Genomic DNA, 25,449 nt, shown 5'->3' with positions numbered 1-25,449 from the left:
AATTTTTCTTGGCTGATTTCTTCTGATTTTCCCATGATGTCAATCAAAGAGGCCCTGAGTTTGAAGGTAGGCCTTGAAATATGTCCACAGGTACACCTCCAATTGACTCAAATTATGTCAATTAGCCTATCAGAAGCTTCTAAAGCCATGACATTGTTTTCTGGAATTTTCAAGGCACAGTCAACTTAGTGTATATAAACTTCTGACCCACTGAAATTGTGATACAGTGAATTATAAGTGAAATAATATGTCTGTTAACAATTGTTAGAAAAATGACTTGTGTCATGCATAAAGCATATGTCCTAACCGACTTGCCAAAACTTCCGACTTCAACTTAATGTAATCAACAGCCAATGTTTACTTTAATTTGGGCTCTGACGGTCTATTTCAAATCAGTCTGACAGTACTTCGGACGGTATTTAAATCAGAAGGAAGTATGGTTTGAAGAAGTTACTGAAATGCATCAAAAATGTATTAGGAAGTTCAGAAGACGATCAGCTAATATATTTTTTTAATCTTCTGTGTAGGAAAGAACATAATTCATTATATTTTCCCTCCAGTCTGATTTAGTGCCTGGTCTTGTCCACTCCACGTTCTAATGAGGCTTGTGGGCATTGTAGAAAGAAACACAAGACACATACGTGTTCTTGAGAGTCTATCTTTCAGTGATGGGGTTTTAATATTTTGTCAGTTAAAACAGACAGACATATTTATAGGAAGAAAAACAGAAACCGCTCTGTTTATTACAACCGCATCTATGGGCTACTGGAGGTTTGTTCTATGAACAAAGAACCATTTTACTTCAGGGTTTCTCTTGCGACACCCTTTTCAAATCAGGTGACCCCACATGGGGTTGCGACCCCTAGTTTAGGAAAAGCTGGCCTAAAAGTAAATGTATTATGCTTGAAATAAACAAAGTCAACACATTAAAGTCAATACATTAACTTTTTTTTTTAAATGTATCATAAAAAAATTAATTTAAAAGGAATGTCTATATTCTGAACATTTCTATATATAATTCATACTACTAGTAGAAAGCTAACTACCATAGAATTGTCTTTTTAGTCTATGCAGTAGCCTGGTGAATATTTACTCAAATGTTTTCAAAGGATTGCACTTACATAAAACCAGAAATAGCAGGTAGGAGCGTTGGGCCAGTAACCGAAAGTTTGCTGGATCGAATCCCCGAGCTGACAAATGTAAAAATCTGTCGTTCTTCCCCTGAGCAAGGCAGTTAACCCACTGTTCCCCGGGCGCCAAAGACGTGGATTAAGGCAGACCTCCACACCTCTCTGATTGAGAGGGGTTGGGTTAAATGCCGAAGACGCATTTCAATTGAATGCATTCAGTTGTACAACTGACTAGGTATCCCCCTTTCATCTGATATTGGCACTTGATGTACGAAGCAGTGCTTCCTAGCAGTACTCAGGCAGGTAGAACAGGGCTGGGCAAGGGTCTGTGCCTCAACTGGTATGAGCAACGTCAATATTAGTTATAAAATGAGCTACAAACAATTCAAAGACGTTACAACTATACAGTTGCAAGAAAAAGTATGTGAACCCTTTGGAATTATCTGGATTTCTGCATAAATGGTTCATAAAATTAGATCTGATCTTCATCTAAGACAACTAATTATTGTATTTTTTCTTGTCTGTATTGAATACATAATTTAAACATTCACAGTGTAGGTTCGAAAAAGAATGTGAACCCCTAGGCTAATGACTTCTCCAAAAGCCAATTGGAGTCAGGAGTCAGCTAACTGGGAGTACAATCAATGAGACGACATTGGAGATGTTGGTTAGAGCTGCCTTGCCCTATAAAAAACTCACAAAATTTGAGTTTGCTATTCACAAGAAGCATTGCCTGATGTGAACCATGCCTCAAACAAAAGAGATCTCAGATCTCAGAATTGTCGATTTGCATAAAGCTGGAAAGGGTTACAAAAGTATCTCTAAAAGACTTGACGTTCATCAGTCCACAGTAAGACAAAATGTATGTAAATGGAGAAAGTTCAGCACTGTTGCTACTCTCCCTAGGAGTGGCCATCCTGCAAAGATGATTGCAAGAGCACAGCGCAGAATGATCAATGAGGTTAAGAAGAATCCGAGTGTCAGCTAAAGACTTACAGAAATCTCTGGAACATGCTAACATCTCTGTCGACGAGTCTACGATACGTAAAACACTGAACAAGAATGGTGTTCATGGGAGGACACCACGGAAGAAGCCACTGCTGTCCAAAATAAACATTGCTACACGTCTGAAGTAAGCAAAAGAGCATCTGGATGTTCCACAGCGCTACTGGCACAATTTCTGTGGACAGATGAAACTACAGTTGAGTTGTTTGGAAGGAACACACAACACTATGTGTGGAGATAAAACGGCACAGAACACCAACATCAAAACCTCAGCCCCACTGTAAAGTATGGTGGAGGGAGCATCATGGTTTGGAGCTGCTTTGCTGCCTCAGGGCCTGGACAGCTTGCTATCAACAACAGAAAAATGAATTCCCACGTTTATCAAGACATTTTGCAGGAGAATGTAAGGCTATCTGTCCGCCAATTGAAGCTCAACAGAAGTTGGGTGATGCAACAGAACAATGACCCAAAACACAATAGTAAATCAACAACAGAATGACTTCAACAGAAGAAAATATGCCTTCTGGAGTGGACCAGTCAGAGTCCTGACCTCAACCCGATTTAGATGCTGTGGCATAACCTCAAGAGAGTGGTTCACACAAATACCAAACTGAAACAGTTTTGTAAAGTACTCCTGACTGTTTTGCAGGTCTGATCCGCAACTACAGAAAACATTTGGTTGAGGTTATTGCTGTCAAAGTAGGCTCAACCAGTTATTAAAACCAAGGGTTCACATACTTTTTCCACCCTGCACTGTGAATGTTTACACAGTGTTCAATAAAGACATGAAAACGTATAATTGTTTGTGTTATAAGTTGAAGCAGACGGTTTGTATGTTGTTGTGAGATGAAGATCAGATCAAATGTTATGACTAATTTACGCAGTAGTCCAGGTAATTCCAAAGGGTTTACATACTTTTTCTTGCCACTGTAGATGTAACTACCCTTCGAACGACTTCATGCAGATTGCTAATACATTTATTAACCCTAACATATCACAGAATAACCTTGTTCTACAGGCATGCAGGACAGGCAAGGATGGCACACAATCTGAGTAACACCGTGCTTGGGGCACATTGGCTACCTGACAGGACACGCACACGTGCCACCTTCTGGTCATTGTTGCGGTCACAGAGGCAACATCTTTTACATTTAATGGGTATAGCAGAAAAAGAGCACGGGACCGCCAAAACAATGGAAAGTGACCCCCCCACAGAACCAGCAGCAGGGCTTTAGGCCCATGGTTAGCCTGGCAGCTGTGATTGGTGTTGAGTGTTGGCGTTTGAGCTCTCCTCTTGATGATGCTTTGCATGACTAGGGCATGGCCCAACTCTCTTAGGAAAGTTTGGTGTCGGCCACTGCCTTCGGAAGACTTCCAGCTGGGGAAGTTCCCCATCCAGATGATGAAGGCGGCGAAAGCAGCAACAACATCTATCAGGTTGAAGAGGAGGACCATCGGCCACCTGCTGGTCTTCCTTCTCGACGTGTACATCGTGGCAAGCTTATCGAGATTGGCAACATCACTCTTGGTGGCGTTGTAGTGTTGTACGATCTCTGGTTTCTGATGCTTGCCCTCAACCTTGGTATCATGGTGCTTGGTGGACAGCTCTAGTACAGCCAAGCCTGGTGATGGTATGTAGGACACCAAGGTAAGCAGCCCACGGAAGCCAAACAGTGAACTGTAGATCTGTCTGCCATAGTGAGCCTTCATCATCTCTGGAATGTGTGGTATAATGGATCTAACAATGCAGAAGTACATTAGTCCATCTTTGAGAAGCTTTTCAGCTAATGGTACAGATGTAAAGAAGTTATCTGTGGTGATATTTCTCCCACTTTTGTGCCAAGGAGCCATAAGCCCTTTGACAACTTGAGATCTCAGAACCACTTTGTGTCACTCCAGGTGGTTTGCCAAGGTGCACCTCTCCTCTCAGAGGGTAACTGGTCGCTGTGTCGCAGTTCCGCCTGATCATAATCCCGTATTCGTCAGGGTTTGGTGGCATGCTTTGTCGGAAAAGGCACCTACCTCGGAAACCAGCGAGCTGCTTATCCACAGAGATTGGTGCATAGAAAAGGTATTTGGGTAGCTGGGCTACAAACATGCTCCAGATATCTCTGAACGGGGCAAGCTTGTCTGCTGTTATTCGTTCAAGACTCAATGCTATGTCATCAAACCTCATGTATTTCACAATGTATTGGAATCTTTTTCTGGACATAGTTGCAGTGAACACAGGTCTGCCATCAGCTTCTGACCAGATTGCAGTTTGAGACTCACTTCCGTACAATCATGATGCGATCAAAAGACCAATGACTGCTTGTGGTTGATTGTGCTATGGCATCCACCTCCTCCAATTCATCATATAGATGTTTGGGATGGCTCTTATTCCATACACCAATTCGTCGCTTAGCTTCTCTGTTAGTTTCAAGCACAATCGTGTCAATCGTCTCTGAGGACAGAAATAAATGAAACAATTATTTAAATGCTTTGCACTCTGCTGCCTTTGTAATGCCTTGTTGATTAAGACTTGTGAGGTGCTGAGGTAACAGAGAAAGCCTGAAAGGGTACAACTTCAGTGCCCCTTTGCTTAGAAGTCTGAAATATGATCATCAAGTCACTCCCTGAATTGTCTTCATTGTCGGGAGCGTGATCCTGCTCCTGGTCAGCTAGAAGTCTCAAAACCTCTGCACGCCCAATTCCTGTGAGTCTTGATGTGGTTGACATTTTCACCTGAAAATAAAAACACCCAAATTTACCTTCAGAGGAATTGAAGATAATGGTCAATTTTGAAACTTTAAGAGACGGCTTGCCCCCCCCATCCCCCAGGTACAATGTTCGATTTATATATAACAGAAACATTTAAGGGAATCTAAAGTAACTTTTTCATATAATTTTACATGGAAAATAACAGTTCAAGGATGCCAGTTTAGCTCAAAAGTAATTGACGCACGTTCCCTCCCACGAGGGTGCCTTTCACTGGATAATACAGTTGTCGGAAGTTTACATACACTTAGGTTGGAGTCATTAAAACTTGTTTTTCAACCACTCCACATATTTCTTGTTAACAAACTATAGTTTTGGCAAGTCGGTTAGGACATCTTCTTTGTGCATGACACAAGTCATTTTTCCAACAATTGTTAAGACAGATTTTTTTCCAGTGAGGCAGAAGTTTACATACAGTGCCTTGCAAAAGTATTCGGCCCCCTTGAACTTTGCGACCTTTTGCCACATTTCAGGCTTCAAACATAAAGATATAAAACTGTATTTTTTTTGTGAAGAATCAACAACTAGTGGGACACAGTCATGAAGTGGAACGACATTTATTGGATGTTTCAAACTTTTTTAACAAATCATAAACTGAAAAATTGGGCGTGCAAAATTATTCAGCCCCTTTACTTTCAGTGCAGCAAACTCTCTCCAGAAGTTCAGTGAGGATCTCTGAATGATCCAATGTTGACCTAAATGACTAATGATGATAAATACAATCCACCTGTGTGTAATCAAGTCTCCGTATAAATGCACCTGCACTGTGATAGTCTCAGAGGTCCGTTAAAAGCGCAGAGAGCATCATGAAGAACAAGGAACACACCAGGCAGGTCCGAGATACTGCCGGATTTGGATACAAAAAGATTTCCCAAGCTTTAAACATCCCAAGGAGCACTGTGCAAGCGATAATATTGAAATGGAAGGAGTATCAGACCACTGCAAATCTACCAAGACCTGGCCGTCCCTCTAAACTTTCAGCTCATACAAGGAGAAGACTGATCAGAGATGCAGCCAAGAGGCCCATGATCACTCTGGATGAACTGCAGAGATCTACAGCTGAGGTGGGAGACTCTGTCCATAGGACAACAATCAGTCGTATATTGCACAAATCTGGCCTTTATGGAAGAGTGGCAAGAAGAAAGCCATTTCTTAAAGATATCCATAAAAAGTGTCGTTTAAAGTTTGCCACAAGCCACCTGGGAGACACACCAAACATGTGGAAGAAGGTGCTCTGGTCAGATGAAACCAAAATTGAACTTTTTGGCAACAATGCAAAACGTTATGTTTGGCGTAAAAGCAACACAGCTCATCACCTTGAACACACCATGCCCACTGTCAAACATGGTGGTGGCAGCATCATGGTTTGGGCCTGCTTTTCTTCAGCAGGGACAGGGAAGATGGTTAAAATTGATGGGAAGATGGATGGAGCCAAATACAGGACCATTCTGGAAGAAAACCTGATGGAGTCTGCAAAAGACCTGAGACTGGGACGGAGATTTGTCTTCCAACAAGACAATGATCCAAAACATAAAGCAAAATCTACAATGGAATGGTTCAAAAATAAACATATCCAGGTGTTAGAATGGCCAAGTCAAAGTCCAGACCTGAATCCAATCGAGAATCTGTGGAAAGAACTGAAAACTGCTGTTCACAAATGCTCTCCATCCAACCTCACTGAGCTCGAGCTGTTTTGCAAGGAGGAATGGGAAAAAATTTCAGTCTCTCGATGTGCAAAACAGATAGAGACATACCCCAAGCGACTTACAGCTGTAATCGCAGCAAAAGGTGGCGCTACAAAGTATTAACTTAAGGGGGCTGAATAATTTTGCACGCCCAATGTCAGTTTTTGATTTGTTAAAAAAGTTTGAAATATCCAATAAATGTCTTTCCACTGCATGATTGTGTCCCACTTGTTGTTGATTCTTCACAAAAAAATACAGTTTTATATCTTTATGTTTGAAGCCTGAAATGTGGCAAAAGGTCGCAAAGTTCAAGGTTGCCGAATACTTTCGCAAGGCACTGTACACTAAGTTGACTGTGCCTTTAAACAGCTTGGAAAATTCCAGAAAATGATGTCATGGCTTTAAAAGCTTCTGATAGGCTAATTGACATAATTTGAGTCAATTGGAGGTGTAGCTGTGGATGTATTTCAAGGCCTACCTTCAAACTCAGTGCCTCTTCACTTGACAACATGGGAAAATCGAAAGAAATCAGCCAAGACCTCAGAAAAAAATAAATGTAGACCTCCACAAGTCTGGTTCATCCTTGGGAGCAATTTCCAAAGCGGTCATTTCGCTCAGGAAGGAAAACGAGTTCTGTCTTCTAGAGATTGTTGTGTCAATGGCTATAACGGATTAAGTGATAAGACATGCTATTCTATAAAATAATTTGTCCGTAATTAATATTACCTGATTGAGCTAATCATGTAAATGTAATTAACTAGAGTCGGGCACCACGAAATAATGTTTATAGAGCTGTTATCTTCCGAATAAACTCTTAAAGACCTAGTAATATTTTATATCAATAGCAGTCAATATTAATCGTCATCTTAATTCAGTCTCATCTGAAAGTTGTAAATTCTTATTTATCTGCACGAACCCTGGCTAACAAGTTGAATCAGCAATACAAAATTGGGTTTCGTTATTTATTTACTAAATGCCTAACTAAATCACACAGAATTACACACACACATAATTAAATCATAACTTTATTACAAATTACGTCATAAAGGAAAACGTCCCTAGCGGGCGGAACAGATATGACAGCTTGTTACACAAAAGAAAAGGGGCTGGGTGAAAGTGAAAGAGCGGGAAGACTGAGGAACAAAGGGCGAAGCTGTGCTATCGTAAATACAGTATCTTATGCATTCTAAATTACCGCCCATTTGGAAAAGGAAAATGCTATAAATATTTACTCCGAGCTGCGCTTTGGTAGGTTGGTGGTAGATGGAAGGCCGTGTTGCCCAACCGAGTCCTTTGAAGAATGTCTCTGGTTGTCAATTGAATACGTTGTAGAAACGTCGTTGTGTGGTAGATGGGATACTCTGTTTGTTCTTTCCTAACCCTTGTTTGCAGCGGCTGTTGCTAACTCAACGGCTAGGAGGTATCACTTCTGTAGTGAATAAGAGTTCAAAGTTCATAACATTCGCAACCAAAGCTCACGCGGATGTTGGCTTCGTTCTGTAGTTATTATCTGAACCATTCAGACATCGGACCGTCGTCCTCACATCCTCGGAACAGGAGGTTATATTGTCGTCAAGGGCTTATATAGGAAGGGAGAGGAGGGCGTGTTTGAAAAGTTTTATAGCCCATGTCCCTTCACAGGGGCGGGCCACTGATTGAACAGAGCCCTATCTTATGAAAACCCAAATCTCACATTTTAGAAGCTAAAATCACATTTCATCCCATCATGAATAATTTCATATTCAAACATTTAAATTTAACAACAATCCCATGTGAATCCAGTAACTCTGATGTGTAGACTTTCCACTGTAGAGTTTATGTCATCTTATCATTGATGAGAATGTCTCAGATGACAACCGAATTGACATCATATTCATTAAGTACCATATGTTCAATTGGTCTGATTACCTGAATACAGTTAATTTCCCCCCACCTTCTGATGTCCCCAGAATTTATAAGTTACCCAAGGGTTTTGCAAATGTAACTTCAGTAGGGTAGAGAGAGGGAAAAGGGGGGAAGAGGTATTTATGACTGTCATAAACCTACCCCCAGGCCAACGTCATGACAAGATGAACATACATTGCTGCGAAAAGTGCAAATCAATCCCAGAACAGCAAAAGGACATTGTGAAGATGCTGGAGGAAACAGGTACAAAAGTATCTATGTCCACAATAAAACGAGTCCTATATCGACATAACCTGAAAGGCCACTCAGCAAGGAAGAAGCCACTGCTCCAAAACCGCCATAAACTAAAAAAAGTTATTGGAGTGGCCATCACAAAGCCCTGACCTCAATCCTATAGAGTATTTGTGGGCAGAACTGTAAAAGCATGTGTGAGCAAGGAGGCCTACAAACCTGACTCAGTAACACCAGCTCTGTCAGGAGGAATGGGCCAAAATTCACCCAACTTATTGTGGGAAGCTTGTGAAAGGCTACCCAAAACATTTGACCCAAGTTAAACAATTTAAAGACAATGCTACCAAGTACTAATTGAGTGCATGTAAACTTCTGTCCCATTGAGAATGTGATTAAAGAAATAAAAGCTGAAATAAATCATTTGACTATTATTCTGACATTTCACATTCTTAAAATAAAGTAGTGATCCTAACTGACCTAAGACAGGGAAATCTTACTAGGATTAAATGTCAGGAATTGTGAAAAACTGAGTTTAAATGTATTTGGCTAAGGTGTATGTAAACTTCCGACTCCAACTGTATGTTTCCGTAGAAATCCAAGGGTGCTTTTGACTGTGGGTCCAAATTACCTGAATGTATTTGTAGCATTTGATGTCCACATGGATTTATCAGAAACACACTGTTTGACAAAGAAATATACGTACACCTATTGGGAAATGATTGTCAGTCGCTTTATCATTCCTTGATAACATGACAACTACAGTAACAGAAAGTTACCATTCATTTAAAAAAGTAGCATAGTTTAGCAAATTAAAGTTGTGCTTCTTCCTTACCTTTGAGAAATTAGAACACTCAGAAATCCCCTACTTCGGCCTGAATGTCCAGAATGCTCTGAGCACTCAGAGAAAACAGTCAATTTGCAAGCCAGCTTTCTGATTCTACCCATCTAGTAATCGCACAACACACTTCACCTATCCAACAACACTGCAATGACTTAATAACCATTTACTGCTATGATGAAGAATGTATAGATGCATTTTGCAAGAACACGAAGAAATGTGTGATCTTGTTGAGTCAGGTGCTGCCAAGGTACAAAAAGTAGTCACAAAATAAAATAGATTCCCACACTGCTGACTACTCCGTTTATGGAGTCCAAGGTCAGACAAAGTCAAGACCTTTGGGTCAAAACGTTTGCACTCAATAAACTACCTTTAACTAGAGCTTAGTGTTTTTCCGGGCAAGGTCACGTGGTCAGGAAAAACTCAGGACCCTACAATATAATTTGTGTAAAATAAACACTCCCATAATTCACCTTAGGCTCAGCTGGTTCAGCAGATGTTTCAGCACTGCTATTCTTCAGATTTTCATCTAGTATGACAGCAGCATCATCATCATCATCATCATCATCCTCCTCCTCTTCTTCGTCGTCCCCATCATCCTCTTCTTCTTCATCAATGTCACTCCCAGAGTCCTCCAGTCCTGAGAACACACTCTCCTCGCTATCTGAGAGGTCCTCATCTCCTTCTTCCCCAGCCTTCTCAGTGACATCTTTGTCAAATATGGGAAGCTGAAATAGCAGAGACAAAGAAATACCAGAGACATGTAGATTTGCATAGATGGGCAAACATGAATGAGTAAGCACTTAAATGAGACAGAATGAATAAAGAATCTAGATAGCTAGCTACCTAACCTAAAATAAAACAATTGTCATTGACAATAGTGGATAGGACAAACCAGTTCACATTTTCTGATATATCATCCAATTAAATCAAATCACAGCACATTTTTGGACTCATTCAGCAGTTTTTCCCTGATTAATTAGAATAATATTAGAAATGAATGTTGAAATGTAATTTTATATTCGATAAACATAAGCTGAAAATAATGCCATTGCTGCTTCCTGTTGACTACTATTGATAAATAGTCCAATGTCCAAATATTGTATTCAAGTGTCCAAATCAATAATCAATACGCAGAAACAGTTTGTGATAAATTGAAAACAAACATAAAATGTAATACCAACACATTCATGTACCACAATACTAATCGTATTACTTGTATTATTATTTTTCACCTTATAAACTGCATATGCACCAAAAACCCTGTTGGTTTGACAAGTGGCAATAATTATTTATCCATCACTCATACCGATAACACGTTGCAATCAATAGTCAGGTTTCATGTCCTGTTCAAACTAACACTACTGAAAAACCACACAGAATCTAGGAATAATATGTATATCACTGGTTAGAGGACTTGCAGAAGAACGCAGCAGCTGCATTCTGGAATGTTGCATTTTGTTTCAAGTCGGTTGCCAACAGATAAAGATAAACGCAACACTATTTTGTTAATCATATCGATATCACATTGAAATCAAAAGAGCAGGGGCAAAAGTGTAGATCATATGCACTGTTTGAGCTAACACTATTCAAAGGCCACCCCGAATCTGAGAATAATTGATACACTACTGGTTAGAAAATAATTTGCAAAGACAACGGTCTACATTTTGGAATGTCGGATTGAGATTCTGGGAGGTTGCAGAAACAAAATCAGTTTCTTTGTTATTTAACAGGACCCGACATAGGATATCAACACCTAACAAGGGTTGGCTGGCTGTTATCTGAGTGTATTGGTGTGAAGCCAGCAACTTTTATAGAGAGACCGCCCCCCGAATTCTCTGTGCCATTTGAGTTCGAAATCAGGCTTACTTGGGATGAAGATGTCTCCGTGATTTGGAAGGTCAATGTCCCTAGAGTTGGAAAATGTGTAATAGCAGTGCAGCAAATGGAGCGTTTGTGTGTCACTTTCTTTCGTCCCTCCATCTCATACATTTTTCCCATAGGGATTTTACCCTATGACAAACAATGTCAGTATACAACAAGTTACTGCTCACATATACCCTTTAAAATCATTCATGCTTTCCAAGAATGTAACACACGGAGAACCTTACTGCCGATAAGTAGGAGCCGTTCCTTCTCTTGTTAGAACAAAATACGTACCTGCTGTGTACTGACAAACCTGCCGCTTCTACTTGTAGTATCACAATGCTCGGCAGTGGACGACAAATTGACTTTGAGCCAATCAGAGAGCACAAACCTCCACGTGGGGGAGCTGACAGGAATGACAATTGTAAAAAATTAAAATAATAATTTTTAAAAAGTCACTTTTCCTGTTCTAATTCACCCCCTTTTAAGTCTTTATATGTTTTACATCTAGCTAAGGAATTGTGTGCTTGAAGGATATTTTGTTAGGTTTGATAATGTGCATTAGCTTATTTGTTAGCTAGCCTGCCAACTGAGCAAGGCAGTCACACTAAATCCTTTGCCAAGCTAGCCATCTGGCCAGTGTAGCTAGTAACATAAATCCATTGTGATGTAATTGTTTTCATGAAGCAGCTGCCTGTAGCTGGCTGCCGAGAATCAATGCAGTGTCTTTACTTTACCTAGGTAGCACAACAGCTATCTAGCTAGCAAATCATGTTAACCATTTAGCTAACGTTAGCCAGCTAGCTCAAAATGTAGAGGGGCTGCATGCGATAATGTAGAGTGATTTACATTTTAATCTTGCTACCTAGTTATATAGCTGCTACCTAGTTATATAGCTGTGGCCAACTAGCTAGTATCAACAATGGATTTCTACAACAATAGCACAGCTAACATTGACTAGACCATAAAGCAACACACACGGACATTCATTGCCAAACAACGCTACTGCCACCTTCTGGTTTGGAGTATTTTACCAAGGCTTAGTGGCTGACGACTTCAAGGTCTTTGCTGTGTGAAAACAAGAGAGATTGACTTCCAACACTGTTCAACAACCCATATGGAATTCCGGGTCTCTGGCAGCGTTTGGATCTGCGGTCAAGAACGTGCAGTTCATCTCAGCCCTTCCGTCCCTTCACTTTTTGGCCCTGACGGAGACATGGATCACACCGGAGAACACTGCTACTCCAGCTGCTCTTTCTTCATCTGACTAGGTTCTCTCATAGTCCGAGAGCATCTGGTCGTCACGGTGGTGGAACAGATCTACTCATTTCTCCTAAATTGAGATTCTTCTCTTTTCTCCCTCTCTCACCTGTCCATCTCTTCATTTGAATTCCATGCTGTCACTGTCACTTGTCCACTCAAGCTTAACATTGTCGTCATCTATCGCCCACCAGGTGCCCTTGGAGAGTTCCTCAATAAGCTTGACACCTTGATAAGCTAATTTCCTGACGATGGCTCACCTCTCTTTGTACTTGGAGACTTCAACCTCCCGACATCTTTCCAACTCTCTTTCCCCTCCTCACCCTTTCCCCAATCCCTTCCAACTCACAAGGCAGGCAATACGCTTTACCTAATCTTTACTAGCGGCCGCTCATCTACTAATCTCACTGCAACCCAAATTCAGGTCTCTGATTAGTACTTTGTTTCCTTTTCTGTCTCCCTTTCCTCCAACCCCAAACACTCAGCACCAACCCAGATGGTCATACGCCATCACAATCTTCTCTCTCCCATTACTCTCTCCTCTTCTATCATCTCTTCCTTCTGCTAAATCCTTCTCCGCCCTGTCTCCTGATTCAGCCTCGTTGACCCAACTCTCCTCCCTCTCTGCATCCTACGACTAGCAATGTTGCCCAATTCGGTGGTATTTGCTTTTGTGTATATAGTTTGTCCAATGGAAATAAAGTGGTCATTCATTTTTGTCCATTAGGCATATGGATCCCATAACCTCCCGGCCGGCTAGGCACTCCCTAGCCGGCCGGGATGATGACATCCGCTACTCATTCACTCAGCCTATTGAGTCCATTGGCCTTACTCACACAACTACCCTATGCCTTGACCTACTTCTCACTTCTCTCTCCAGATGACATACTGCGACTAGTGAGGTCTGGCCGACCGACAACCTGCCCGCTCGACCCCATCCCCTCCTCCAGACCCTCTCTGGAGACCTTCTCCCATTCCTCACTTCCCTCATCCCTAATCACTGGCTACGTTCCCTCTGACTTCAAAATGGCCAGAGTTGCTCCCCTCCTCAAGAAACCAACACTCGACTCATCGGATGTCAACAACTCTTTCCAAAACACTTGAGCGTGCGGTCTCTGATCAACCTCCTCGTTATCTCGCTCAGAATAATCTTCTTGACCCCAACCATTCAGGCTTCAAGACGGGTCACTCAGAGACTGCTCCTGTGTCACAGAGGCTCACAGCACAGCCAAAGCTGACGCTCTCCTCTGTTCTCATCCTCCTAGATCTATCCCCTACCTTCGACACCGCGAACCATCAGATCCTCCTCCCCACCCTCTCAGGGCTGGGCGTTTCAGGCTACGCACACTCTTGGATTGCATCTTACCTGGCCATACGTCACAAACCCCAGATGTGCCTTATTGCTATTATAAAATGGTTTACCAACATAATTAGAGCAGTAAAAATATGTTTTGTCATACCCGTGGCAAACAGGTCTGCTATACCACAGCTTTCAGCCAATCAGCATCCAGGACTCGAACCACCCAGTTTATAAATATTAATAACGGCCCTTACAGCGCAAGTTTTTGCACGCGGTACCAGAATTCTATGCTGTTGATCTGAATTTGATTGTTGCATTTCACCGCTATTCTCTATACCATTTGATAATTGTATAATTATTATTATAATCTATATTACATGTATTATCTGAAAAAGGCTTTGGTATTAGCATGTTTGAGGGCGGGAAACCTGAGCTGATAAATTCGGTGTATTTGATACAATAGTGGCATACAAAGTGATAGCGGGGTATGAGCATGTATTACATATGGCGACCATGGCTAAGGCCGGGAAAGGCTGGTATACCAAATAGTTTTTCCCTTTAAATTGTATTTATTTATTCTACATCACCATGTCAACGTATTATCACCACTGGACATGTAGCCTCCAGATGTCTGCCTGTCACCAGGAGAGGAAGATATTTCTCATCAAATATGGTGAGTATTATGGCTTGGATAGGTTTTAGCCTGGTCGAGGCAGAGGATAATGAGAACAGGCTGGTGGACGAACTCATGTTAGCAACAAAGTGAGTTAGTTTGTGAGGGCGATCAGATTGAATGGTGCGTGCGTGTAATCAGCTATATTGTATGCAGAGACCGTGGCATGAGTAAAGCCGACACAAATGTGACGCCATTTCCAGTCACAACTTGCAGACTTGTTTACGTGTTGCTGTGCATTTTGTTGCCAACCTTACTTTGCTACCTGACAACTTTACGGTTTTTACGTTTTAATTACCGTTTATATTTTTGTTTTTTCCCCTCACTCAACTTTTTTTTCATTCTATTTTTTCACTCTGGACGCTTTATCTGGACGTGGTTCGTCAGGACCTCCAACAGCCGAAGCTAAGTAGTAACATTAACATGATGCCTTCTAATTGCAGTCGTTGTACTCATAATATACAGGAGAACGATCGCCTTACGGCGAGGATAGCTGTGCTACAAGCCCAGCTTCAGACGCAATCATTAGGCAAGGGTAATTTCAGTGTAGGAAAGGATGAAACAGCATCTGTGCCACCAGTAAGTACAGATAGTAACATTAGTATAAATCCCCTCGCATGGTCCCCGCAGCCGGACAACAGTCTCACGGTTTCTGAAGGGAAATGCTGTAGGAATGCTGAAGGAATGCTGTAGGAATGCTCAACCTCATTCAGCCGACAGAAACGTTCAACCGTTTTTCCCCATTAAGCAACGAGTCGGAGGCCGAGCCTTCTCTTGTCTCTACCCTTCCCGTTACGGGGTCCGAGACGCCGAAGCTTCCCACCATTAGCTCTGACAAATTGAAAACTCTAGTCATTGACGACTCCATTACCCGCAGTATTAGACTTAAAACGAATCATCCAGCGATCATACACTGTTTACCAGGGGGCAGGGCTACCGAAGTTAAGGCTAATCTGAAGATGGTGCTGGCTAAAGCTAAAACTGCCGAGTGTAGAGAGTAAAGAGATATTGTTATCCACGTCGGCACCAACGAGGTTAGGTTGAAAGAGTCAGAGGTCACCAAGCGCAACATAGCTTCAGCGTGTAAATCTGCTAGAAAGATGTGTCTGCATCGAGTAATTGTCTCTGGCCCCCTCTCAGTTAGGGGGAGTGATGAGCTCTACAGCAGAGTCTCACAACTCAATCGCTGGTTGAAAACTGTTTTCTGCCCCTCCCAAAAGATGGAATTTGTAGATAATTGGCCCTCTTTCTGGGACCCACAAACAGGACCAAGCCTGGCCTGGTGAGGAGTGACGGACTCCATTCTAGCTGGAGGGGTGCTTTCATCTTATCTACCAACATATACAGGGCTCTAACTCCTCTAGCTCCACAATGAAATAGGGTGCGGCAAGGCAGCAGGCTGTTAGCCAGCCTGCCAGCTTAGTGGAGTCACTAGCACAGTCAGCGTAGTCAGCTCAGCTATCCCCATTAAGACCGTGTCTGTGCCTCGACCTAGGTTGGGCAAAACTACACATGGCGGTGTTCGCCTTAGCAATCTTACTAGGATAAAGACTTCCTCTATTCCTGTCATTACTGAAAGAGATCGTGATACCTCACATCTCAAAATAGGGCTACTTAACCTCTCTAGGGTAGGGGGTAGCATTCGGAATTTTGGATGAAAAGCATGCCCAAATTAAACGGCCTGCTACTCGGGCCCAGAAGATATGATATGCATATATTTGGATAGAAAACACTCTAAAGTTTCCAAAACTGTTAAAATAGTGTGCGTATAACAGAACTGATTTAGCAGGCGAAAACCTGAGAAAAATCCATTCAGGAAGTCGTTTTTTTGTAGTTTTCTATTCAATGCCATTACAGTATCCATTGACTTAGGACTCCATTTGCAGTTCCTATGCCTTCCACTAGATGTCAACAGTCTTTAGAAATTGTTTCAGGCTTGTATTCTTATAAATGAGGGAGTAAGACCAGTCTGAACGAGTGGACCCTAACATGACACAGAGTTTTTTTCAGGCACATGTGCATTTCTTATTTACCTTTTATATTGAAGACTTTATTGTTGAAATGTTATAGATCATTTAGGCTAAAAAACAACCCGAGGATTGAATATAAACATCGTTTGACATGTTTCTATGAACTTTATGGATAAAATTTGGATTTTTTTATGTCTGATTGTTTTGACTGAATTTGAGCCTGTGGATTACTGAAGAAAACTCACTGACAAAGCTGAGGTTTTTGGATATTAACTTCATCAAACAAAAAGGAACATGTGTTGAGTGAATGAATGTCTTCTGATTGCCAGCATATGAAGATCAAAGGTAAGGGATTAATTTTCTCTCTATTTCTGAGTTTTGTAACACTTCTGCTTGGCTGGTTACTGTTTGCAATAATTTGTCAACTGGGCGATGTTCTGGGCTAGGTATGTTCTGGGCTAGGTATGCTTTCGCCGAAAAGCATTTTATAAATATGACACTGTGGTTGGTTTAACAAGAAGTTCATCTTTAAACCTGTGTAAAATATGTTTTGCATTTCTGTAATTGAATTTGGCGCTCTGCAACCTCACTGGATGTTGGCCAGATACCCTAGAGAGGTTAATGTTAGATCCCTTACTTCAAAAGGCAATTATAGTCAATGAACTAATCACTGATCATGATCTTGATCTTGATGTGATTGGCCTGACTGAAACATGGCTTAAGCCTGATGAATTTACTGTGTTAAATGAGGCCTCACCTCCTGGCTACACTAGTGACCATATCCCCCATGCATCCCGCAAAGGCGGAGGTGTTGCTAACATTTACGATAGCAAATTTCAGTTTACAAAAAAAAATAAAAGTTTTGGTCTTTTGAGCTTCTAGTCATGAAATCTATGCAGCCCACTCAATTACTTTTTATAGCTACTGTTTACCGGCCACCTGGGCCATATAAAGCGTTCTTCATTGAGTTCCCTGAATTCCTATCGGACCTTGTAGTCATAGCAGATAATATTCTAATTTTTGGTGACTTTAATATTCACATGAAAAGGTCCACAGACCCACTCCAAAAGGCTTTCGGAGCCATCATCGACTCAGTGGGTTTTGTCCAACATGTCTCTGGACCTACTCACTGTCACAGTCATACTCTGGACCTAGTTTTGTCCCATGGAATAAATGTTGTGGATCTTAATGTTTTTCCTCATAATCCTGGACTATCGAACCACCATTTTATTACGTTTGCAATTGCAACAAATAATCTGCTCAGACCCCAACCAAGGAACATCAAAAGTCGTGCTATAAATTCACAGACAACACAAAGATTCCTTGATGTCCTTCCAGATTCCCTCTGTCTACCCAAGGACAAAAAAATCAGTTAACCACCTAACTGAGGAACTCAATTTAACCTTGCGCAATACCCTAGATGCAGTTGCACCCTTAAAAACTAAAACAATTTCTCATAAGAAACAAGCTCCCTGGTATACAGACAATACCCAAGCTCTGAAGCAAGCTTCCAGAAAATTGGAACGGAAATGGCGCCACACCAAACTGGAAGTCTTCCGACTAGCTTGGAAAGACAGTACCGTGCAGTATCGAAGAGCCTTTACTGCTGCTCGATCATCCTATTTTTCCAACTTAATTGAGGAAAATAAGAACAATCCGACATTTCTTTTTGATACTGTCGCAAAGCTAAGTAAAAAGCAGCATTCCCCAAGAGAGGATGGCTTTCACTTTAGCAGTAATAAAATCATGAACTTCTTTTGTATTCCTTCAAAGCTCAGTTGTCCTGAGTCTGCACAACTCTGCCAGGACCTAGGATCAAGAGAGACGCTCAAGTGTTTTAGTACTATATCTCTTGACACAATGATCAAAATAATCATGGCCTCTAAACCTTCAAGCTGCATATAAAACAAAAAATCGGCCTATAATCGAATCTTCCATTCCTCTCAAAAATCTTAGAAAAGGCTGTTGCACAGCAACTCACTGCCTTCCTGAAGACAAACAATGTATACGAAATGCTTCAGTCTGGTTTTAGACCCCATCATAGCATTGAGACTGCACTTGTGAAGGTGGTAAATTACCTTTTTAAGGTAATCAGACCGAGGCTTTGCATTTGAACTCGTGCTCCAAGAACTTAGTGCTACTTTTGATACTATCGATCACCACATTCTTTTGGAGAGATTGGAAACCCAAATTGGTCTACACGGACAAGTTCTGGCCTGGTTTAGATCTTATCTGTCGGAAAGAAATCAGATGGTCTCTGTGAATGGTTTGTCCTCTGACAAATCAACAGTAAATTTCGGTGTTCCTCAAGGTTTCGTTTTAGGACCACTATTGTTTTGTCTATATATTTTACCTCTTGGGGATGTCATTCGAAAACATAATGTTAACTTTCACTGCTATGCGGATGACACACAGCTGTACATTTCAATGAAACATGGTGAAGCCCCAAAATTGCCCTCGCTAGAAGCCTGTGTTTCAGACATAAGGAAGTGGATGGCTGCAAACTTTCTACTTTTAAACTCGGGGAAAAACAGAGATGCTTGTTCTAGGTCCCAAGAAACAAAGAGATCTTCTGTTGAATCTGACAATTAATCTTACTGGTTGTACAGTCGTCTCAAATAAAACTGGACCTCGGAGTTACTCTGGACCCTGATCTCTCTTTTGACGAACATATCAAGACTGTTTCAAGGACAGCTTTTTTCCATCTACGTAACATTGCAAAAATCAGAAACTGTCCAAAAATGCAGAACAATTAATCCCTGCTTTTGTTACTTCTAGGTTAGACTACTGCAATGCTCTACTTTCCGGCTAACCGGATAAAGCACTAAATAAACTTCAGTTAGTGCTAAATACGGCTGCTAGAATCCTGACTAGAACCAACAAATTTGATCATATTACTCCAGTGCTAGCTTCCCTACACTGGCTTCCTGTCAAGGCAAAGGGCTGATTTCAAGGTTTTACTGCTAACCTACAAAGCGTTACATGGGCTTGCTCCTACCGATCTCTCTGATTTGGTCGTACATACCTACACGTACGCTATGGTCACAAGACGCAGGCCTCCTAATTGTCCCTAGAATTTCTAAGCAAACAGCTCGAGGCAGGGCTTTCTCCTGTAGAGCTCAATTTTTATGGAATGGTCTGCCTACCCATGTGCGAGACGCAGACTCGGTCTCAACCTTTGTCTTTACTGAAGACTCATCTCTTCCGTGGGTCATATGATTGAGTGTAGTCTGGCCCAGGAGTGTGAAGGTGAACGGAAAGGCTCTGGAGCAACGATCTGCCCTTGCTGTCTCTGCCTGGCCGGTTCCCCTCTTTCCACTGGGATTCTCTGCCTCTAACCCTATTACAGGGGCTGAGTCACTGGCTTACTGGTGCTCTTTCATGCCGTCCCTAGGAGGGAAGCGTCACTTGAGTGGGTTGAGTCACTGACGTGATCTTCCTGTCTGGGTTGGCGCCCCCCCTCCCTTGGGTTGTGCCGTGGCGGATATCTTTGTGGGCTACACTCGGCCTTGTCTCAGGATGGTAAGTTGGTGGTTGAAGATATCCCTCTAGTGGTGTGGGGGCTGTGCTTTGGCAAAGTGGGTGGGGTTATAGCCTTCCTGTTTGGCCCTGTCCGGTGGTATCATCGGATGGGGCCACAGTGTCTCCTGACCCCTCCTGTCTCAGCCTCCAGTATTTATGCTGCAGTAGTTTGTGTGTCGGGGGGCTAGGGTCAGTTTGTTATATCTGGAGTACTTCTCCTGTCCTATTCGGTGTCCTGTGTGAATTTAAGTATGCTCTCTCTAATTATCTCTTTCTTTCTCTCTCTCTCTCAGAGGACCTGAGCCCTAGGACCATGCCTCAGGACTACCTGGCATGATGACTCCTTGCTGTCCCCAGTCCACCTGGGCGTGCTGCTGCTCCAGTTTCAACTGTTCTGCCTGTGATTATTATCATTTGACCATGCTGGTCATTTATGAACATTTGAACATCTTGGCCATGTTCTGTTATAATCTCCACCCGGCACAGCCAGAAGAGGACTGGCCACCCCACATAGCCTGGTTCCTCTCTAGGTTTCTTCCTAGGTTTTGGCCTTTCTAGGGAGTTTTTCCTAGCCACCGTGCTTCAACACCTGCATTGCTTGCTGTTTGGGGTTTTAGGCTGGGTTTTTGTACAGCACTTTGAGATATCAGCTGATGTACAAAGGGCTATATAAATAAATTTGAAGCGAGGTTGTAGATAATGGGTTTTCGTAAACTATGGAGCTCGAGACAGGATTATCTAGGTTAATGCTTTGGCGCCATCTATGGGCTGAGTGTTATTTGGGTGGACCAGCTATCGCTCTCCTTTCAAAATGTGGTTACATTTGTATAAACTTCAAATACTACTAACTATACAGTATATACATAGGAAAAGTTAATGTACTGTAACAACTCAAATCGTGTTCAAGTCTAAAGTAGTCTAGACTAGCCTAAAGGTTGTTGGCTAGTGAAAATGATTTGATGTAAAAAAAATCTAATCATATTTCTCCTAGCCAACAACCATTTGGCCAAATTACTTTTTTTAAATTTGAGAAAGCGTTATAAATCAAGGAATAACAAAAGTTGATTATACTTTTCTTGTTCTGTTTTATTTCAAAAATAGAACCCAGGAGTCAAACAGAGGTTTTCATTTCAGGTAAACGAACATGTTACATATTTTTGGAACATCCCCCTGCAGGGCAGTCTGGGGGACATCACTTGGAAAGTGGCGTCCAGTGAAGCGTAGAGGATTGTCATAGGCAGGCCAGCCCCCAGCAGAAGGACGAGAGTGTGGTAGTCCTCAAGGGGCTGCTGCATCAGGTTTATCCTGTACTGCAGGTAGGAGATCACCTGTACTGTGACCTGCCGGGGGATAACGTGGCCGTTGAGAGCGATTTAAAAAATGTAATTGTTTCTTGTACCATTTTAAGGGTTTTTTCTGGCAAACAGTTCTGCATGTCCATTTTGCCATTTTGTCTTATTTTTGAATATTGGCATCCTCTTCCTGTTGAATGTAACTGTGCCACAGGCCCCTGTGTTCTCACTTAAAAGGGTAGGGCTACTGTACCAGTTGTCCACAAATACAGTGTGCCCCTTTGAGGTAAGGCTGCAGCATGGTGATTAACACTGATCCAGATATACCAAAATACCTAATCTGTGGTGGTGCCGGTGTAAATGATCAGGTCCTATACATATCCTGTCAGACAGTCACATAAAACAAACAACACCTCCAAATCTGTGGCACTTTGATGGGATGTGTTGGCAGAATGCAAGCCTTCCTTTCCAAACCATGAGAGACTCATCAATGCACAAGTCCTTGTGAGGAACAAACACTCTTCCAAATGCCACGGTGAAGCTGCCCAGGACATTCCTAATTTTGTTGGCAGTGGCATTGTTCAAAGTGGAGCAGCAAGACAAGGAAGCAGTCCTGGGATTAAAGGGTTGGAGAAAAAAAGGGGTCTGCAGCGTGGGGTCAGTAGTCCCTCACAGAGCCCTTCTTCGCTAGCCCCATCAGCAGCACCGTGACCAGGAAGGTATACATTTCACTGATGGTAGTGTTCACCCATTTTGAGAGCTTCCCTTTTACACCAGGGGCAGTCTTCTCTTTTAGTTCATGAGAATACTTGCAACAAAATATGAATATTTAGTGGGCTAAAAGCATTCAGAATTTTGATCAATTTGAAGAGAGCCCTGGGTCTTTCTGTAACATAAAAATGGGCATACCTGTTGGTTTCCTGCACCACACTCTCCACCAATTCCTCATCAATGAACCTTTTAAAATATTCTGACTCTAGGCAGGGTGCATTGGAGGCCAGACATGGTGTCATTGAAGTCTATCTCTGATGGTGTGAAGTGACAGGATCTCCAGCAGCGGGGAGCATCCTCCTCTACTTTAACCTCTTCTTCCTCACAGCCCACAAGATTGACAGAAGCACCAGCATCTTGGGGAGGTGCGGGATGTTCATTGCCTTCAAGGTTGGGTTGGGCACCATTTTCCTCACAGTCCAGAAGGTTTGGGGGGAGACAGATATACCTCATCACTATCTGATTGATCCGACTCTCTCATACACAGATTCTTCATCAGAATAACTAAATATGTATTTAATTGATCTCCTCATCAGTGAGTTGTTTCCTTTGGAAATCAGACACTATCCCTATACTCAATGGCTATCAATGTCTGTCAAGAGTTAAGTTTCTGTCAGGACTGACAAACTTAACTATGGTTACTCTGTGTTGCTAGCTCAGACCTCCTTTCCAGGGGTTTTATTTAGATTATAAACGTCTCCTGTGTTTGCCCCCCTTTTGATAAATTCCCCCATCATAGTAATATTTCAACCATCATAATCCCCCACAATACCTTCCCCCATTTCCACCCCCCCCCCCCCCCCCCCCCCCCCATCCCATTCTGGGATTAGGGAGTTTTCGCTTGTCAAACGTAAACAAACATGGCAGCCATCAAAGAAATTATCTGCTGTTAGCTTATCTGACAAGCATTTCTTTTCTAAACAACATTAGTTTCTTGTGCTCACCAGAGATATGGTATATTGTAAACTAGTCTAGCTGTTAGGTCGCTAACTCACGTTTTGGTTTTTGTCAGCGCAACCTGTTATTTAGACTGGTTTATGGAATGAGTTTGGCTGTGGATGTGTGTTCCGTGTGATGAATGGATGTTGAAGTTTGCATTTATCTTTTACAATAAAAAGGTAAAATTGAGGAATAAAGTTTAAGACCTTTATTTTCTATCAGAGCAAAAAAACATTTAGATGCCCTTCAGACAACAATGATGTTTAGACACATTTGTTGCTCTGTACGTTGTGTTGCTACTGTTCCAATCACATGAGATCGTACGCTGCATTGACAACTCAACAATGATCACAAATATGTGATCGTACGCATCAAAGGGTTTTGAAGCATATACCTACTTAGTACCCCAGCACAGTTGAGCTAGTCACGTGTTTGTTTTTAAAAAGCACAATAGGAGAAAGCTGGAACAGATGTGTCCAGCTGTGTATTGACAGGGGTCGCGTTTTATATTGAAAGTACAACAGTCTTTTTTTGCTTCAATATAGTGATCAGGGACGTGCAACTATAGTTTTCCTTCACAGAAAATACATTAGTGCAACACATTCGGCAGAAAATAGCTTCATTTTCATCAGATGACAACAGAAGTGCAACGCTATCATTCCTAATGATTAAGTCTATTATAGAAATAATGTAGCCAGCTACATTTCCTAATGTCTTAAAGTACATTTTACCAGAGAAAAATAGGCTGGCTACACCAAGAGAATAAGCTACACAGTCGTGGTGCTATTAAAAGTGGTAGGTGAACAGCACAGGAGGCTGGTGGCACCTTAATTGGGGAGAACGGGCTTGTGGTATTGACTGGTGCAGGAATAAGTGGAATTGAATCAAATACATGGTTCAGCTGTTTGATGCAACTCCATTTGCTCCATTACAGACAATATTATGAGCCAGTCTCCCCTCAGCAGCCTCCTGTGGTGAATGTCTCATCTGTGAAATTTTGGGTAAGACTAAAACAATATACCACATTACATTTTACTAGTAATACATTTATTGTTCAAGAAACATTAAAGCCCGCTCATCCGTTTTTTTTTTATAGAAGCAAATATTTTGGCTGGTAAGATATGAGTGGCTGGTATATTTTTAAATCTACCCGTCACAGTGGCTAGTGGAACCAAAAGTAAATTTTAGGCCTTGCGCCACACCCTCCAATGAACCATCAAATAAGCAACCCATCAATAAAGTACCAAGATCAAATCCTACTACACCGGGTCTAACGCTCGTCAGATGTGGCTATTATCACAGATTATGAAGGGAAACCCAGCCGCTAGTTGTCCAGTGACGTGAGCCTACCAGACGAGCTAAATACCTTTTATGCTCACGTTGAAGCTAGCAACACTGAACCATGCATGAGAGCACCAGCTGTTCCGGGTGAATGTGTGATCACACTCTCCATAGCCGATGTGAGTAAGACCTTTTAAACAGGTAAACATTCAAAAGACCGCAGGGACAGACAGATTACCAGGTTGCCTACTCAAGAGCATGCACTGACCAACTGGAAAGAGTCTTCACAGACATTTTCAACGTTTTCCTGACCCAGTCTGTAATAACTCCATGTTTCAAGCAGACCACTATAGTCCCTGTGCCCAAGAAAGCCAAGGTAACCTGCCTAAATGACTATCCGGAAATATTGAAGCACTAACATCTGTAGCCATGAAATGCTTTGACAGGCTGGTCATGGCTCATAAACACAATCAACCCAGACACCCTGGAACCACTCCAATTCATATACTGCCGCAACAGATCGACAGGTGACGCAATCTCTATTGCAATCCACACTGCTCTTTACTATCTGGACAAAACAAACACCTATGTGAGAAAGCTGTTCATTTACTACAGTTAAGCGTTCAACACCATAGTGCCATCCAAGCTCATCACTAAACTAAGGACCCTGGGATTAAAAACCTCCCTCGCCTGGACGTCCTGATATCCTCACCTCCTGGGGGTGGCCTAAGCAACAAAATCTCAGTAGTGTGTGCCTAGTCCCTTCCTGTACTCTCTGTTTACCCACGACTGCATGGTCACACAGGATTCAAACTAGAGGTCGACCGATTAATCGGAATGGCCGATTAATTAGGGCCGTTTTCCAGTTTTCATAACAATCTGAAATCTGTATTTTTGGGTGCCGATTTGCCCAATTGTATTTTTATTTTTTTACACCTTTATTTAGTCTTTATTTACCTAGGCAAGTCAGTTAAGAACAGATTCTTATTTTCAATGACGGCCTAGGAATGGTGGGTTAACTGCC

General features: G+C 42.0%; 1 protein-coding gene across 2 annotated transcripts in view; it reads right to left on the bottom strand.

Moving 5' to 3' along the window:
- The window catches only part of LOC110488045 (ribosome biogenesis protein bop1), a 159,143-nt gene that overhangs the window by 130,835 nt on the left and 2,859 nt on the right, over positions 1 to 25,449 (bottom strand). For both annotated transcript variants that reach the window (XM_036970800.1, XM_036970801.1), the window contains exon 2: positions 10,025 to 10,279. In XM_036970800.1, coding sequence (XP_036826695.1) covers positions 10,025 to 10,279 — 255 coding nt within the window. The remainder of the gene's footprint in view (positions 1 to 10,024; positions 10,280 to 25,449) is intronic.

Source organism: Oncorhynchus mykiss, chromosome 32, assembly GCF_013265735.2.
Source record: "Oncorhynchus mykiss isolate Arlee chromosome 32, USDA_OmykA_1.1, whole genome shotgun sequence".
In the NCBI taxonomy this organism is placed as follows: domain Eukaryota; kingdom Metazoa; phylum Chordata; class Actinopteri; order Salmoniformes; family Salmonidae; genus Oncorhynchus; species Oncorhynchus mykiss.
The sequence above is the reverse complement of the archived record's forward strand: the minus strand, read 5'-3'. Positions and strand labels throughout refer to the sequence as shown.